This window comes from Solanum verrucosum, unplaced genomic scaffold, assembly GCF_900185275.1.
Source record: "Solanum verrucosum unplaced genomic scaffold, falcon-dt-bn FXZP01000261.1, whole genome shotgun sequence".
NCBI lineage: Eukaryota > Viridiplantae > Streptophyta > Magnoliopsida > Solanales > Solanaceae > Solanum > Solanum verrucosum.
In genome coordinates, this window is record NW_026019969.1 from 13298242 (window position 1) to 13311460 (window position 13219).

Below are 13219 nucleotides of genomic sequence, written 5' to 3' on the forward strand. Positions count from 1 at the left end.
AAATTCTCTTCTTTAATTAGTATTTGACTTTGGTCTGAATTATTTTTGCCTAACTATTTAAGAAGTATTAATGGAAAGGTGTAAGGTTGAAATGGGCAGTTAATATTGCGTAAAGGCATATATAACTAACTCAATACAGTTATAACTTGTAACGGGTATTATATTAGGCACTTATTAATTGTCTTTTATGAGGATTGTTAGGCACTCTTTTTCCCTTTCTGTTAAAGACTCCCAATTAACTTATTTATAGTACCAATTTATGTGTATAGATGTTGGTGGGAGGCAATTGATAAATTAGTTAAAATATGTGTAAGCTGATCTTAACTACGATTATAAAAACTATCTTATCAAATGGACACATGAAACAATCTCTTGAAGTGCTTAAGCTAATTTGAGTCGAAGGTCTTTTGAAAACGTGGTAAAATTTGCGTACACTTTATGTAGTACGTACCCTCCTCAGATCCCATTATTTTGATGGGACTCTATTGTTGTTGTTGAGTACTCGAGTTAATAGATATTGAATATCAAGTAGATATATATACCAAAAAAGATATAATGAGAAGTGCTTTTTACTTCCATTTTTTCTTCTTTCTCCCTATTTCTCGAATACCTTCAAATTTAAACATTCAATAACGTCCTTCCTTATGGTTCTTTGTGTTTTTGTTATGTTATGTCGTAGTACGTACTATAAGTAGTTGAAGATTACAAATTGAATAAATAAGTTTTAGAGTAGGAGAATTGATCCATTTTACACACCTTGTCCTAGACCAAAATTAATTAAGTGGCATAACATATATGAGTCGTGCATGGAGGGAGACTTTTTGGCAAACCTAATAACCTAACCTATTTGCCAATTATATATAAATTCAACTTATTATTATGTACCTACGTACTTGCCTAATTCCCATGACATCTGGTCGAGTCTTTTGAAATTACATTTCTACCTCTCGTCTAACTTGAGTTGCTCCTCTTATTTGTATAATATTGTTATCGATATATCGAAAGATCATGAATATTGTTATAGGAAAATGATAAGTTAAAAAATAAAATAGGATTATTAAGTAATAAACAAAGAAAAAAAATAAGATAATGATGTAACTGCACCAAATCAATTGCTAAATAAAATGAATTTTTTTTGTCGTTACATAACGATGAATTTAATAATACATCATAATGAAATTTAAATAACAATCAAAATCAATATTATATTTAATATAACATTACAATATGATAAAAATAAAATAATTTCTACGGTAATACATGAATGGTGCCAAAGTACATGAACAAAATTACTTCCACAATTATGAGAGGAAATTTATGTATCATACAAATGTTTAAGGAGGTTTCAAAATGCTTACTCGAAAAGTAAAGAAAAAGAGCTACTTTTATTTAAATGGAATCAGTACTTAAATTGTGAAAATGTGAGAATCTCTTAACAAAAAAACATAAGATGGCCCAAAACTTATTATAGGACCTTGGCTTAGGAATGAATAAATGAAAAGATTTCGAGTCTTGCAAGTATGTATGAATCATCCAATAACTCTCCAGTATTTAAAGCTAATAATTGTTTTTTGTCGTTATATTAAAATCTTTTAAAATGTTTTGTTTGGATATATTATTGTTTGAATAACTTTTTCTCCCAATTTTACATATATATGTATATAAGAAAATATAAGAAGTGGTATAGGAGGATTCCAAAATTAAAGTATTCTAAAGTATTCCATTATTAGAAAATGTCATTTATCGACACTCCTTGTATTCTTTTATTTAATTCTTAGACTATGACATATTGCCATTTATATTATTATATTTTTTTAAAAATGATATAGAAGTTTCTTCTGTTATATATTAGCACAAGATTTCCAGAAGGAACAATTTTGGAACTTAGCCCATCTTTTAGAGAGTTTGAATTTTGTGTGTCATCAACTTCCAAATTAATTCTCCCTCTTGAAAATTGTGATAGCATGCATGTATTCTATTATTTGGACCAAACAACTAAACATAAAATAAATAGTATATTATCGTAGCCTCCAATAATTATTTAACCGAAGGTAAAATAAGAATGTGCTTACATTTTATTCTTTTTAATTTCACTTATAAAATTACATGAATATGCTTTTAATGAACATAGGTTCCTAAATTGTCTAAATGGCTAATTTAATAAGTATCTGATGCTCCCTCCTTAATTTATGTGATAATTTTCAGCTTTGAAATTTAAACAAGTCTGTTTTTGTATTTTGAATTGTAAATTATTATGGTGTACAATATTTTTTAGTTTACAGATTTTATATCTAAAAAATTAAAGATTTTATATTTGTATTCATAGTCAAAATAAACTGTTTAACTCTCGAAATTCTGATAGCATCACATTAAAAGATGAAAAAATAACTCCATCAAACATAACTAAGTACTTGAAATAGTACTTTGAGACTCACAAAAACAAGTAGAAGTTGAAAAGAAAGAAAGCTAAATTTTCTTTTAAAAACTAAAAAAATATAATTGATGAAAAAAGCACTGTTTGCTTTTTACCAGAAAGGCATTTTGGAAACAATTTGCATGAATTTTTTGTACCGTTCGGTTCTGCCTAATTGTAACCAACTTTCTAACCCGACTGGGTTTACTCCCGGTTACTTCGACCGGTATCACCCGGTCAATTTACTCTCTTACGTGTCACTCTCTGATTCGACAATCCTTCGGTAATCATTCTTCTACGAAACGGCCAGATCTTCTTAACGGCATTGCCATGTGCTTCTGCTGTCACCGTTAACGGAGCTAGGACCACATGTTTCTCTTCCCGTAACCGCCTAATTTAATCTCCACCGTTGATTAAATCTATCTACTTTTGAATTTCCTAATTTACCCCTACTCTGCGTTCTAACTAATTTCAGCTGTCACTGCTACTTGAAAGAGACTGTTACTTTTTCATTCTAAGGTAAATTCATATTTTTTATATACTCATATTTATTCATTGTGATGTAAATACATGAAAGCTACCATGGGAGAGTTTCTTAAGAAATGCGAGAAAATCAGGGGTGGAATGAAGGTGACAGAGATTGGAAATGGAGGTTTGAGAATAAGAGATAATGATGTGGAGGAGGAGGTTACGAGTAATTGTTCTATGAGCTCTTCAACTAAGAGAAGAAAATTTGGTTCTGTTACAGACGTTGATTTTAGTGAGAATTCAGCTTCGCCGGCTACATCTGTAATGTCTGTTCATATTCCGACGAATTCGCAGTGTTCGAGTTGTTATGAGTCTGGTGAAGTTATGATGAAGAGTATTTTGAAATCGTTAGATCTGAAGGTGAGGTTAAATGCGGAATGCATTTACTTCAAATTTATTGTTTATTTAAATAATCATTTTCTTATATGCCATAACTGCTTGAATAAATTCAAAAGATATTCGGTTTTAAATTTTGAATTGTGGCAGGCCGAGGAATTCGGAACGTACAATTCGGCTTCTTTTAACGGCGGTTTCAGGTAAACAATACGTTGTTATACGTTTCTTCTTCTTTCAGAATTTGAAGTGATAAATTCCTCTTTGGCTGTGAGTGAGTGTCTATTCATTCTTCAACTGGAAACCGTAACTCCAAAAATCTTCTCCATTACTTGAGTTCATTTCATCTTCTATATAATTGTTGTTTTACGTATGTTTCTGTTTATCTAATTTTGTTGTCGTTGATTTCTCAATTTTCTTTTTGGAGCAGTGAAAATTTCAAGCCAATTGATCTGCCGAATCCACCTAGTGAGCATTGCGGAGACTCGGAAGATATGGAGTCATCATCCACGACAACCAAAAAATCATCTTCGTCTGCCAGTGCTCCCCGGAAACAGCCGTCTGCGTCGAAGGTTCCACCAGAAGCAGAGATCGAAGAATTCTTTTCAGCAGCGGAAAAGCGCGAACAAAAAAGATTTGCAGAAAAGTAAGTGCTAAAAGCTTCGGGTGCGCATGATAAGAAAACATACACCCCACAGGCTCATTTTAGTGTGACCCCAAAAAAGGTGAAAAAAGAGAGGGATATGCTAGTAATGATTTCCTTGTAATGGTGCTTGCAGGTACAATTACGATATCGTGAAGGACGCTCCATTAGAGGGACGTTACCAGTGGGTTAGTTTGAAGCCTTGAAGAAATAAATCAATGAAGAAAAATAGAGATTAGAGTACAATTGCTGAAGGGGGTTTACACGGCGGAATCCAATACTCTGATCCTTTTGAATTTCTTTCCATTTCTAGTTTTAGATCAGCATTTACTATTTACTGTTTCAGCTTAGTTTAGCTTTATCGGTGTACAGCCATTCGTCTTTCCATATTTGTGTAAAGAAGCTATTTATGTGAAGCCTTGTTGGTTTTAGTAGTGCCATAACTGAACCTTGTTTCTGCAATTTTGCAACCTTCCTCATGAGTAGGAACTATCTGCATTAAAAAATGTGTGCTGTTTGGTTCTGTTTTTGGATGGTAAAAAGTACACTGAGACTGACTGTGCGAGCCAGTGATTATCTATCTGTGTTGGGCATGAAAAGATGGTGACCGATCTGGAATTTCAATTTGAATATACAAACTAAAAATTACTAGCATTGTTGTGTTGTGTGTCCACTTTGTTTGTTTTATTTGGGCGTATTTTCGGTTTGTTTTTTAAGGGAAAAGGATAACGAATTTGTGTAAATGTTGAATGCCTGTTCTTTTTTTTTTTTTTAATTGAATTGTCTTTTTTACTTTTTTTGGTTGGAGAAGGAAGAGCGCGTCTTTCATGGAAATGTGGGCATGCATATGACTATTTCGTCGGGCATGTGATAGGACTTGAGAGGATCGATCCATTTAAAGATTTTTGTCATTTAGTTTTTCTGAAGAGATGGGCATACTATTTTGAAGGAAAGAAGTAAATGATATTTGCCCACCGGCCACAAAAATATGAATATGTCTGGATTGCTTAATTTGCTGGTTGGTGAAGTAGGGATCTAGTTAATTTCATCAATATTTTGTCTTCTAATCTTGAATACATCTCCAAGTATTTAGCTTTGTTTTACTCTAGAAATATAGTAGTTGGAAAAGACGGTTAAAAAGGACATAGTCAACTATTGATATTATTGAACATTTTATTGGGAGATAGAAACTGCTAAGGTACAAAACAAAACAGAGAAATGTAGTCAAATTTTTCCAAGAATAGAGAAAGACGGAAGCTAGATTATAGAACTAATTGGGTACTGTTTGGCTTGCTGATCTGTGTGATTGTTGGCATAAAGTTTTTCTTTGATACTTTATTCTTTTTCAAAAGAAACCCCATAAAAGGAAAAAAGAAGAGAAGTACAGAAAGCAAATGTATGTACCTTTCCATGGGACCCTTGTGTTAAGCAAGAAAAATCCACCAATCACATGTGAAGTGTACCTTTTAATAAGTGAGTATAACAAAATACATGAACCAATATTCTTGAAACTATTTACTAGTTGGTAATTAGAGTTGGACAAATTTGAATTACTAGTATATAAGTATAGAGGGAGGTGTGCACGTGCCGTGGAGGAGTGGAGGTGAGCTGACTTCCATGTGCTTTGGATCTGATGCATTCAAAATAGAGAGGGAATGTTGTTAATATAATACTAATGTATTGGATCAATCAAATAAGAAGAAGAAGAAGGTTGGTTAAACAGTTTAGTTTCGAATTTCTCACTTTAGTAAGTAGTATGAATATGATCATAAAAATGGATTTCAGTGCTGGTGGAGAGTGGAGAGTAGGAGACAAAAGTATAGGGGTTGGGGACCATGTATATTAGTGGAGTGAGCAGTAAATAAATTACACATTTATTTAATTTTCGGCTGAAGGTAGTGGCAGTAACCCTGCGCCCCCACACTCCTCCCTACAAATAGACTAACACACTACAATGGTGGTCTATTTTTTCTAGTCCAATAATGTGTCAATCTCCCCATCCCATAATAATCTCCACCTCAACATTTTTTTTATATACCATTAAAACATAAATCTTCTAAGATTTTGTACAATTAGAAATTTCATATCAGTAAAGTATTAGAGAATGTTTAAGAAACTGTAATTACAACAACATACACAATGCATGTATCCCATAGGTCAGGTCTAGTAAAAAGTGTATTTCAATCTTACTTTTATTTTGTGAAGATAGATATGCTATTTTCGATAAAATTGGGCTTAAGTAAAAACTTATAAAAAACAAGTATGAAAACAATATGAGGTAATAAATCAAAAAATATGATATGTTGGAGGGAAATTATAACACTACAAAAATTAGACAACGCACGATTATTTACTGATTAATATTCTACTTTAATCATCAACAATTCTCCTATCTATGGTCATGTTCTCGATAAAGTGTATGTGTATCATGTCTTGTCTAATCACATTTTTCCTAATACTTTTACAGCCTACCTCTACCTCTTTTCATGCCCACCATATTCAACTTCTCATAACTCCTCACTGAGTATCTGTTTTTTTTCTATTGACATACATGAATCACATCAATATCGCTTACCTCATCTTGTCCATCACGAAGGCCTCCCACCTAATCTTGAATATTCGTTTCAATCATATCCTTCATAATATTCCCACATATCCATCTCAACATTCCTTTGGATTGCGAGTTTTTGACCAGTCAACACTCCATCCAATCAAAATAGTTGGCCTAACAATAACTTTATAAAACTTACTTTTAAGTTTTATTGACACATTTTTGTCACATAAAAAATCAATGTGAGGCACCATTCCATTAACCCCACTGAAATATGATGAGTAACATTATCGTCCATCTTTCCATTTTCTTGGATTACAAATCCAAAATATTGAAATTTCCTCTCGTTCGGATGACTTTTGTATCCATTTTCACTTTCCCATATGCCATGTGAAAGTGAAACCTCCAACCTATCGTTTCGCCACATATCTCGACATCAATCAATACTATGTAATTTGCAAATAACATACACTATAACAATTACCTTTAAATATGACACGTTAATTCATCCATTATCATCGATAAATTATTTTTTCCCTTGAATTTCATGTCTAATTAAACAACATCACCCAAAATTGACATAGAAAGATAAGTAAAAATATCACATTTCCATCATACCAGATAATGAAAAAGGGAGCGAAGATGTAGGAAATTAAAATTGACATTACAAAATTGTTAAGGAACGAGTTTGACAGATCAAATTGGATATTGGAGATACACATGGATTAATATAACTTTAATTTGATAGCAACTTGTTCTCACACAGAGAATATGCTTAATTTGATACCTTGTTATGTATTTTTCTTAATTCTTAATTATAAGACTAAATAAAGTGATTATCTTTTGACCCTTCGTTCTTTCTGCCGCATTTAGGGAAGTATAATACTGAATCATATCCAAATCCGAGTATATACTGATTAGCATAATTTCCAGCTCATCATTTGATACACTTAATTGTCACAAGTTTATTCCAATACGACGGCGTTATAGGCTTTTTCTAGTAGCGTAAAAATCGGAGGATAATCATCCTAAACGCGTGCTGACAATCTGAGGTGGCACATGTGCGATATTGCACCAACTACACCACCCACATTCTACCTTCATCTCTCTCTACTTTCCGATTCACCTTCCTCCTCTTGCTTTTGTTATCGGAGTTTTTTGTTGTATCGGTCATGTCAATCGACGGTGGAAGATTTTACTGGGAGAGGAATTCTGATGAAAAGGTCAAAGGAATTGTGATAATCTTCGCTTGGGTTTCAATTCAGGAAACTGAATTGAAGAGCTATGTTGATCTTTATGCTTCTCTTGGTTGGAGCTCTCTTGTCTGCCTTGCCGATTTCGCTACCCTGTAAGCTCAATTGAACTCTTTTTTCGAATTACGAGTGTGATTGTGCAAATTTTGACCTATCTGTGGTTTTATCATTCCATTTATTTTGTGTTTTTTCTAGTAAACCTCAAGCTAGATTAGGAGAATATCTAATGACTAGAACTAGCTTAACGCAAGCCTATTAGTATGGCCTATGTGCTTAAGTTGTCGTATTTTAGTATTGAAATTGGTGTTGATGGTTATATTTTGTGTTAGATTAAATTGGTTTAAGTGCTCATATTTAGTTATTGAAAATTGAGTCTGTATTCATACAGTGGTAAGGTGTTTAAGATCTGATTGTTTAGTGAGTTCACATAAATTAGTTATCTTCCTGATACAGGAAACATTGGCGCATTTTGTATTTGACTAGTAGTATTTTCTCTAGAGTATTAAGTTGCTTAATTTAGATTTGAGTTTACAATTGTGGTTGTGCAAGGGAGCATGCTGGAGTTTTAATGGACATCGGCAATTCCTGTTGTTGGTAAAGTTTAGTGGCATGACAATCACAATAAACCTTTCCGAGGATAGGAAATAGAGAGTTCGATGATGTACATGAGCAGATTAATCTTTTGCAACTTTCTTCAAATGTGTGGTTCTTTAGGAAGCAAGTATATTGTGTCTTGCCATTCCAACTTCCCACAAGACTATTATTGGTTTGGAACTTCGAAAGTTGAGATGCACTTGGTGTTGGACTGCTGAAGATTGATTTCAGGAATGCCAGTTTAGGCTAAGGATTATCTTTCTTTTTTATGTGATTGAAGGAGACAATAGAGAAACCTTGGGTCAGGAGATGGGGCATGGTGGAGATGTTATGTGATTCTCGTGTGGCAGCAGTATGATTTACACGTACTAGTATGAGGCATTGTGTATTTGGTAGTGATGGAAATTTTCAACAATTGAAGCATCAAGAAGGCGGAAATTTGAGTGTAATGCATCTCTGTTCTTGATGCTTATATAGCCATTGGCATCAAGCTGATTTTGATCATATATTGATTTCTTTTCTGGTTTCCTGTATTGCAAATATATCATGATCTGGATTTTGTCTCGTTTTAATGCTGCATCATTAACAGTGTACACCAATGAATATTATTTGTTCCTTTTTTTGGTTGGTAGTTCAAAAGTTTGAGCAGTGAATAATCTATGCAGATACATACCTGAGAAGGCTACATCACTGGCATATTCTCTTCTGAGAGAGCTTGTCGAGGTCAGCTGTTTATCTTTGCTTTTGCTAATGTTGGTATACTTTGTCCTATAGGGTTTTGTTGACTGTATGAGACAGAATCTGTGAAACCTAATTTGTGAACGATGATGGGATTATGATGATATAGTCATAACATGCAGTTGATTAGTAATTTGTTGGCCCAAATTTCCCATTTTCATGTCCTAATATTCTTATCTTTAAATATCTAGGAGCTAAGATGTCGGCCTTGTCCAGTTGTTGTGGCAGCTCTTTCTGGTGGTTCTAAGGCCTGCATGTATAAGTTTTTTCAGGTATAGTGACTTCGACAATCACTCACAAGACTTTTTGATGTACACTGTTTCACTTCTGGTTGAATTCATCCTTTTTTTTGTGTGTTTGCATCCCCTATGCTGCCTCGTCGAGGTGTCTTGTGGGTTTGACCAGCAAATCATGTTGACCTAAGGGTAAAGTCCTTGGTCTTTGGTTATTGGAGAGCAATGCGTTTAATACTTTCCGCTTGATGCAGATTGTTAAAGGGAGATCTGAAGCTCAAGTTAATCTGGTACGCAATTCTTTGAATCTGCTGTGAGGTTGGAATACATATATTGCTATGTATTCAGAGATCCATATTTTCCCCTGTGATAAATTATTGATAGCATTAACTATTTGTTGAATCTTTCACTCTTTTGCAGGAGGACAGCCAATTGGTCATTAACTGCATCTCAGGTCAAATTTATGATTCTTGTCCTGTTGATTTCACTGCAGACTTTGGAGCACAATTTGCTGTGCCTCCCACAATTCTAAAGTTCCCCGGCTCCACAAAGCTACTGTCTCTGGTTGCGAAAGGTTTTACTTCTGGATTAGATGCCCTATTCATAACTAGGTTTGGATCCCAGCGTTCTGAGTATTGGCGAACTCTTTACTCCTCAGTTGTAAGTTTCAACTAGTCGGAAGTCATTTTGAAATTCCTAATATGTTATCCCTCCTAGTTGATTTATCCTGTTCCCCTGCAGAGTTTTGGGGCCCCTTTTCTCATTTTGTGCTCAGAAAATGATGATATTGCACCATATCAATCTGTATCTAAATTTGCTCACAGCTTGCAAGACATGGGAGCAGATATCAAAATGATAATGTGGAAGAGTTCCTGTCACGTAGGTCAGTTGATACTACAGTAGTCTCTTGCTGTATTCTTTTCTTGTCATATCATTACGGTGTTTCAGCATTTTTGTTCTTCGGACACACTGTTTTCTGTATCTAGCGCTTGTATCCCTTTTGGTTTTCTCCGGTTACTCTGTGCATATACTGTTGGTTCCAATTTTCTCTGAGTTCGATGTTTTTGAACGTGTGCATCAAACATTTATCGTTATCTTGCAGGTATGTACAAGAGTGATCCCATCCAGTACAGCATTGCTATTGATCAACTACTTGCTCAGGCAACTTCAGTTTTCACTAGCAGAATTAAGAAACTAGGAGAGAGAAATGGCTTGGATGATATGCATGATGAGATATCTCACATGATTTGTGACCTCCAAAATGCAGCAGCTGACTCGAATGGAAGTTTTAGAAGAGTTGCAGGGGGACCAAATGATCACTTTTTCTTGCCAAGTTCATCTGACCGTCAAAATGTTAGTGATTCTGGCTCTTCCTCCGAAGAAAGAAAAGATCTGCCTATTTGGCCAAATCCCAGTTTAAGTGCACACACTGTGCTTGGCCAAATCCTTTTTGATGCTTGTGTTCCTAAGAATGTTGAAGGTTGGGATGTTAAGTATACTTCTTCCTTAAAAGGCCAACCATTTTCCTCAGTGCGTAAGCATTCGCCACTAAATGCTATCAAAAACTTCCGCCGTTCACGGTTATGAGGCCTTTTCTTGTGGAACTCACTTCAGCTTTTCACATTTCTTTGAGATGCACTGTATGGTTAATATCATAATTTTACCTCCATGATTTAAGAAGTTTATGATGAAATATTGGAGGTCACTTTTCAAGGTGAAACTGACTAATGATCTGATTTGGCTGGCTACTAGAACGAAGTGTACAGGTTAAATGAGTAACACATCTCCTATCTTAATGGGATGGGCAGACATGATGTGGTGTGTATGAGAGCTGTTAATATATGGAAAGCAGCATGTACCATTTGATTGGTCTGGGAAGCGTTTGTGCCACTCTTCAGTTGCTTCAGGTGATGTGATGATAAGAAACTATTTGGGAGCCTTTAGCAAGTGGTGATTTTATATATTGTTCGGTAACATGTACATAAGGCACTTTTACTTGCTTCTGGGAATATGACGTTTCTGTCTTCCCACACATGTACATAACGTATCTATTCTGCCAGAGACTCGTTAGCATATGAGATAAATACTGTAGAACTTTGCTGTATAATTATGAACCTGGATCAGCTATGTATTCTGGCTGTGTATATATCTGGAAATTTTGCAATTTTGTCGAACTCTGTTATAGGTCGGAAAACCATTCCCCTCTTTTTAGTTGGTTGATGACTTCAGGAAGGTGCAAGATGATAATACTAACTGAGAATGCTGTAACATGTTGCGGGGTTACCTTACATCCTTTGATGAGTAGCAGTTGCATGCCACCTACTGTCTCAAGTAGGTAAATAACCCACAAGGCATATAATATCGTGATACTTGGTTGAGTCTTTGATTATAGGTGTGATATTCAGTTTTCAGAGTCTTCATTTTTCTTCCCCTTTTTCCAAAGGCGGATCTAAAATTGCAATTTATGAGTTATGGCAACCCCTTGTTTCACAGAACCTATTTGTGCAATTGGTTCACAGTTTTCATATGTACATTTTAGTTGATTTTTTAATATATATATATATAGAGTTTGGGTCTAAGTTACTAGATTCTGATGTACCCGTTCCTTGTATTACGTACTGAACTAGCCCTTTTCAGATCCTCTTATGTAATTTAACAGATATGCAAAATACCTATGCACATCTTTGAATCCAAGCAGTTAAATTCTGCTTCTTGCATTTCATTACTATGCACAATGAAACTTATTGGCTTCTAACTACTTACCTTTCTCATTATATGTGGTTAAAGAATGATATTTTTTTATATTAGAAATAATAATTCATTTGAAATTTCTTATTTTATTTTTAATGAGATAACTAATACTCTTACAAATATCAATTTTTTTCAAATCACATGTTTCAATAATTTTTCTCTCTTAAATGTCTTGGCAACAAATAATTATAACATGGTGGGCAAAGATAATGACAAAAAACTTTAGGCCACATGTTATGGTAGGCAAATCGGCCTCAGGACCAATACAAGTGAGGCGGCTAGGAGTCGGTGCCTCTGTATGTTGGACTCTTGTCTCTTCTTTGCTAATTTGCCTTTTCTTGTCCCTGAAATTGATGGTACGTATATTTGTAGACTTAATATGCCATAATATTGCCCGTAAGGTTGGTGATCACCATTCACGGTGGAATACTTTAATTTCACTTCAATTTTTTTAAGGATATTACATTTACGAATTTGAAGAAAATCTAAAAAAAAGAAAAGAAGACGGAAATTATTTTTATTATATATATAAATATTTAAACGTATTTTCACCTTTGTTCTATTTATTATGATGATGATATATATGATCAGTTTAGATGACGAAATGAAAATTCATATAACCGAATCCAACTTATTCTCCATAATATTCTCATAAAATATCTAAATCTGAAGAAAAGTTTTAACAAGGTTTCTTTGTTTTTTTATAAGAAAAATAAAGTTCTTCTTTAGTGATCATAACACATCTTTGTATTTAGTTTTCAATTTTCGAAATGGAGAAAGAATAAATAGTTGAATTATTGCTTATGATGTAGAATTCCAAGAATGCGAGGACAAGGAAGAGTGGGCTCCCGTCAAGTAGAAAAACTGAGGCCAACCAGTTAATTTCTTATCATCACCAATAGCCACACGCCTCTCTTACCCATTCATAGTCCCAAAAGGGTACCCTTAAATTTACTAAATCACCCACCAAATATGCTTCACTTGCCACAACTTTTTCTTACGAGGCCTAAACTATTAGCTATCCAATTCCACTGTTCTAACTAATCTAATTTCGCTCCCAATAAACCTATATTAAGAGGGGTAAACTTAGAAATCTTGATTAATAGTAGAGAAATTCTAGAAGATATATTTTGTTGTCATGTAGTTCAATTTCAATTCTCAACTCATGACTAGCAAGGGCGA

At 34.1% G+C, this 13219-nt stretch overlaps 2 protein-coding genes across 2 annotated transcripts; both read left to right on the plus strand.

Annotated features, from left to right (window-relative positions):
• Positions 1–2952: 2952 nt before the first annotated feature.
• Positions 2953–4359, plus strand: LOC125816164 (cyclin-dependent kinase inhibitor 7). Its single transcript, XM_049495758.1, has 4 exons — positions 2953–3301; positions 3428–3477; positions 3705–3920; positions 4054–4359. The coding sequence occupies exons 1-4, from the start codon at positions 2984–2986 to the stop codon at positions 4121–4123; spliced, it is 654 nt and encodes a 217-aa protein (XP_049351715.1). The 5' UTR covers positions 2953–2983; the 3' UTR covers positions 4124–4359.
• Positions 4360–7459: 3100 nt separating this feature from the next.
• On the plus strand, positions 7460–11450 carry LOC125816158 (uncharacterized). The gene is made up of 7 exons (XM_049495751.1): positions 7460–7816; positions 8981–9038; positions 9245–9325; positions 9541–9576; positions 9707–9946; positions 10028–10169; positions 10389–11450. The coding sequence occupies exons 1-7, from the start codon at positions 7641–7643 to the stop codon at positions 10871–10873; spliced, it is 1218 nt and encodes a 405-aa protein (XP_049351708.1). The 5' UTR covers positions 7460–7640; the 3' UTR covers positions 10874–11450.
• The last annotated feature ends 1769 nt before the right edge of the window (positions 11451–13219 follow it).